The 5590-nt window shown below is 37.5% G+C and overlaps 1 protein-coding gene across 1 annotated transcript; it reads right to left on the reverse strand.

Moving 5' to 3' along the window:
• Positions 1–1300: 1300 nt before the first annotated feature.
• Positions 1301–4234, reverse strand: LOC104944082 (ubiquitin-conjugating enzyme E2 variant 2-like). Its single transcript, XM_010769560.1, has 2 exons — positions 4130–4234; positions 1301–1536 (listed from the first exon to the last, which is right to left on the reverse strand). Exons 1-2 carry the CDS (start codon positions 4146–4148, stop codon positions 1316–1318), a joined length of 240 nt encoding a protein of 79 aa, XP_010767862.1. The 5' UTR covers positions 4149–4234; the 3' UTR covers positions 1301–1315.
• Between the last annotated feature and the right edge of the window lie 1356 nt (positions 4235–5590).

Here is a 5590-nt window from a genome sequence, read left to right on the forward strand (position 1 = left end):
ATAATAAAATGGTGGCTTCACAAAACTTTTTTTTAGTTTTACGGGGCGTGGTTTGCAATCCGCCTAGGCAATCAGAAATATAGCTCTTTTCTCACAAGAGAGCCGCATGAAAGTCCCTGCTCTCTAGCAGGGACGGAAAAGGGGGTAAAAAGGTTCTCATTAACACATTTTAGTTTGGGCTCTTTTTGGTGTGAACGCAACATTTCGGAACTATATCGGAACTAAAATGGGAAAAGTACTGCGGTGTGAACACGCCTTATGTAACTATCCTACAGCAGGCAGAGGGGACATGTTTCATTTGAATTACATGCAGCCCTCTTATGGTCAGTTTGCACACAGCTGATATACCTGCACATGATCCCTATGAGAGCAACAACAGAACTTATAAAAATGAGGTTTATCACAGCGCCTTTTACGAAAGAATCAACTTCTGTAGTAATGGGAAGCCAAAAGTGATGTGTGTTGTTTTAATCACATGATAGTTCAAGCTCTAAACAGTACATCATTCCTTTTACAGTGTTTCACAGCACACTCGCTGGGGAGGTAATGAAATTATGCACTTTTGGATATTTTAACACAACAGCTGACTACTTTTAGCCAGCATTAGTTATAACCTATACAATATGATAACGCGCAATATTAGTATGATTATAAAAATAGTTAGCTAATGCTAGCAACACTGTTAAAAATATATAATGTAGTGTTAGTTAAACTACAATTACTTCAAATGAATGCCCTAGAAGATTGTTTCTTAACAATAAACTTCAGTTATTTTCACTTCTTGTGGTTGTCGATTCATTTTGTGTTGTTTATCTGTTTAGGTCTTAAAATTGGGATGTGGGACATGATGATCATAAAAGCACAAGAAAAATATTAATAGAAACAATAGCTACTGTAAATGTAACGGACCACTGTCTAAAATGATATATTATATTGAGAGTATAAGTGAAGTCTGCATGGTAATCAATGCACTATTTGATAATAGTTGGAACTATAGAGCGGACATGAATCACATGACTGTGTACTGGCCAGAGTGTCATAACACTCCCTTTCAATGACACCGGTTTACTCTTGTTGTAAACTACCACTTCACTGTAGTTTAAAAAAAATCTAATAAACCAATGTGTTAGAGCAGCTGCTAAGTGTTAGGTATTCCTGATAATGATTGCATATTTTGCATACGCAGAAAAATACCATAAAAAGGTCAAGTAAAGCTCGTCCTCAAATCCTCAGATGTTTGATCGTTAGCTGTTAGATGGTGAATTTCCTTCCTACAATGACATTTCTTTAACACTGTTTTATACGAATGCAATGCTTAAAGTCCATTGGCCATTGAATAGAAGAGCAGAGTAATGTATTGGTGCTGTAAACTCAGGGGGGGGGTCACCTTGGCCGGGCCGATGATCATGCCGTTCCAATGAGTTAGTGTCATGTCGTCATCATCTGCGAGGCCCCAGCTCACCGTACCGTCTCCACCTCCCTTCTGACCTTCCTCCAGTTCCTCCAGCAGACGAAAGCTGCGGGGAACTACGATGCCTTCCAAAACACAAGCATGCACACACACACAAGGGCACAAAAAAGGAACATTTAATGACTTCTCTCTATTAACACAATGGGAGAAAAATTCACGCAGAAACGTCATACCATACTCGATAATTTCGCCTAACAGACCTGATTTAAAGCTAAATTATCAGAGTCTTAATATGTTTCACTCTCAAACAGACAAAATTAGTTTTCTGCTAAATTGCAAGAGCCGGGAAGTTGAAAGAAGTGTGTGATCCATGTTGGCAGATCTGACAGCTGAAAAAAGAGGTAGTAAACGATTGAAAAATCCTATTCCAAAAGTTGACTTGGGGGAGGCATCCACTAAAAGGAAGTCTGAATTGACAGTAGGGCTGTCCCGAATACCATTTTTCGGGCTCCGGATATTCGGTAGTAATCAGCAGGAACCGCTTCAACACGTGTATTTCGGTTTATTCACGGCATTCATTTTGTTATTCTACAGTATTGTTGTTTTATAGTTATTTGTTAATCTATACAACCCAATTTGTGTTCTTTGAAATTGAAAAGGATATTGCATTGTGTGTGTTACTTTCGTTGCAGTTGTATATATTTTAAGTGTAATTTGGCTTGGCTTCCTATTTTTTATGGACATGCTTTTATTTTGAAGGAGAGTTAGTGCTGTTGACAGGAAGTTGTTGTTGCTATGGAAACAACGTGACGGAGATCAACGGAGAAAAAGTAATATCTACATACGAAGAAAGTAAATGATAAAGTGTATGGTTAAGTGTTAGCACCCGCCGAAGAGGCACAAGCTCTTACGTTGATATTGGAGTTTTCAATAAATTCAAAAAACGAAATTGAAACCCGAATAGTAATCCAACTTCGGGTACAGCCCTAATTGACAGTATCTATTCTGATCTAGGTCTATAATAATGAATACTACTAGGTTATATTTCTTAGATTGTGTGTTTTAGTGTTTCAAATGGCTGTATAATGAGCCTTATTTTTATGCAGCAGAGTTATCCTCAGACTGACGCAATTTGTTATAGTTTGTCCAACTTACCATTAGGCAGTGTTGGAAGAAGTACTTAGATCCATTTCTGAACTAAAAGCGCAAATACTTTAGTCTTTAAGTACTCTACTACAAGTAAATATTTGATTTCATAATTACTCTTAAGTAAAAGTACTCATTCTGCACAATGACCCATTTCAGAATAATAGTAAGTACAGAAGTATTACCTGCTAAATGTACTTCAAGTATCAAAAGTAAAAGTAGTCATTATGCAGAATGGCTCTTTTCACAGTATTTTATTATTATGTTATCCTGTCCTTATAAATATCAAATAATATTAGAGTAGTGGTTGGTCAATGTGGACCAAATGAAGATACTTGAAATACTGTGTAGATTAGTAGTACATTACTGCATTGTACCATATCAGCATCGCATGTGTTTTTATATGTACAAAGTAAAAAGAAGCTGTGTGTTAAATACATCTAATGGAGTAAAAAGTAGGATATTGGCCTCTGAAATGTAGTGCAGTACAAATATATCAAAAAACTCTAATACTTGAGTAAATGTAGTTAGTTACTTTCCAGTGCTGGCATTAGGAGGCATTGGCTTTGAGGTGGCAAACATTAAAACTTAGTGTTTAAGGAATTGCCTCCTAAACCTTTAAATGTAGAAACATACCGCTTACTCGTACAACTGTTGACATTACACAAGCTGTAAGAGTATGATGTCAAACAAATAGTTAAGTAAATTACCTTGTGGGCAGAGATGTTAGAAACACTCATATCTTGTGCTTAAGTAAAGTAGAAATACTAGAGCGTAGGATGAATACTCTCTGATTATAATGATTGAACATTAAAGTGTTCTCAAAGCTGTTAAAGGTGCAGCTAGTTTGAATTACTTTGTATACTCCAGGGTAGCTTGTGAATTTACTCCAGGTGGAACTAAAGTCTGATTTAACACTTGATTCGATTTCACATCATTAATCCACATCTGTAAAGTAACTAAAGGTATTAAATACATTTAGTGGAGTAAAAGTACACCATTAACCTCTGAATTGGATTGGATTGAAAGAACAAAGTAACATAAAATGGAAATACTCAAGTAAAGCACAAGAACCTCAAAATTGTACTCAAATACAGAACCTGAGTAAATCCTTAACACTCTGCTTGTGGGTCAGTTTTAGCGACGAACTATTTATTCTGAGCACTTCTTCCGGAAAGCTAAGTTATTTACCCATCAAGCTAGTCCCGGGCACCGCCCAGCGAACAGAGTGACGTTAACACACTGCAGCCCAGTCTAATGTGATCTGTGGAGTGCACTGAACCCACATGTAGCCTTTTCTCTGCTTGCTAGTTTCATAATTGTAAATGTAGTTGGCTGCAGAAGCCGTGTGGATCATGGACTGTTGGATAGCGCAGCTAGCTAATGAGCTAGCTAGCATCGTCAGAGACAGCGTTTTATCTCAGACAGAGTCCTGTCGCAGTAAACCTGCACTGCAGCTGGACTCTTTTTGGGAAAAACGAAACTATTAACTTATATATTATGCTGTGGATTGTACCTCGTAAACAAAATAGATGAAAAATAGTAACTGAACTGTCGGAGAAGTCAGTTTACCTGATAAGGCGGCCGCCATCTTTGTTATAGATTCACGGAAGCGCGCACGTAAAGTGGAGCGTGTCCGTCGAATAAGTTCTTCTTCTTCTTCTTCTCTCAGCTATTCTTCTTCTTCTTCTTTAGTGTTTATTGGCGGTTGGCAAACCAACTTTTAGGTGCATTACCGCCACCAACTGGACTGGAGTATGGACAAGAGACTATGCAGAAAACAATAAACAAAATTTAAAAAAATAAATAAATAAATAAATAAAACCAAAACTCTAGATTATTTTAAATTTATCAATTTCTCTAAGAAACGTAATAAGCTCACAATACATATTGCCTGATGTTTTCCCTAACAGCCCTGATAGCGAAAAGTCAGTGTATTTTGCTTTCTTCAGTGTTTGGAAAAGCACATTTCTCTGAATACTATATTTCCTGCAATGCAGCAAAACATGTTCAACCGTTTCTGGCTGGCTACAGTGTGTACACTTTCCGGTTGGATGCTTTCCTATTACCCTTAATGTATGATTGAGACGTGTGACCTATTCTCATCCGAGAAATGACATTTTCCTCCCTTCTTTTAAACCCCACCTTCCTTCCATCACCCACATACCTTTGAATGTTATAAAGATGTCTTCCTGTATCACTAAGGTCCCAATGTTCTTGCCATGTTGTTTGTGCATATTTATGTATGAATGTTTTAACCTCCGCTTTGCTGAGCGGAACTTCAATGTCTATATTCGTAATTCTGAGTGTTTGTTTGGCCAGAATATCCACCTGTTCATTACCCTCCACACCAACATGAGCAGGAACCCAGATGAAACAAGTTGCTATGCCTTTGATTTGCATTTTATACAAAATTAGAAATATTTCATTTATTATGTACATTCTAAATGAAGATCTGCCTGATCGTGTACTCGATAAAGCTGAATAGCTGTCAGATGCAATTACAGTATTATGTATTCCTTTCTCCTCTATCCATTCCAATGCCAATACCAATGCCAACAACAACTCTGTGGTGTATACTGACACATGGTCTGTTACCCTTTTCTTTATATGTGAATTACTCACTGGGATATAAACTGCTGCCCCAGCACGCCCTGTCTCTGGATCTTTGGAGCCATCTGTAAATATGATTGTTGAGTCTGAGTGATATCTTGCAAAATAATTCTGGACTATGCGCCATACTGGTATTTCTTTCTTTTCCTTCAACTCTTTTTGTATATTGAGGTCCACACTTGGCATTGGGAATATCCAGGGTGGAATGACGAGATTGCAACTGTAGGGCAATACTGTATTTGATTCAATCCTATACTTGCCGCTTTAAACATCACCAAATCCATCCGAAACTCGTTAAAATGTGACTCATTGTGCTCCCAGCAGTCTTTCAAAATACTTTTCGCTGGATGACTATCACTGTGCCCCTGAAGGTTTACCCAGTATGCCAACATTAACTTTACTCTTCTTATCCTTAAAGGC

The sequence above is a fragment of the Notothenia coriiceps genome, unplaced genomic scaffold (genome assembly GCF_000735185.1).
Source record: "Notothenia coriiceps isolate Sejong01 unplaced genomic scaffold, NC01 NC01_scaffold00007480, whole genome shotgun sequence".
Taxonomy (NCBI): Eukaryota; Metazoa; Chordata; class Actinopteri; order Perciformes; family Nototheniidae; genus Notothenia; species Notothenia coriiceps.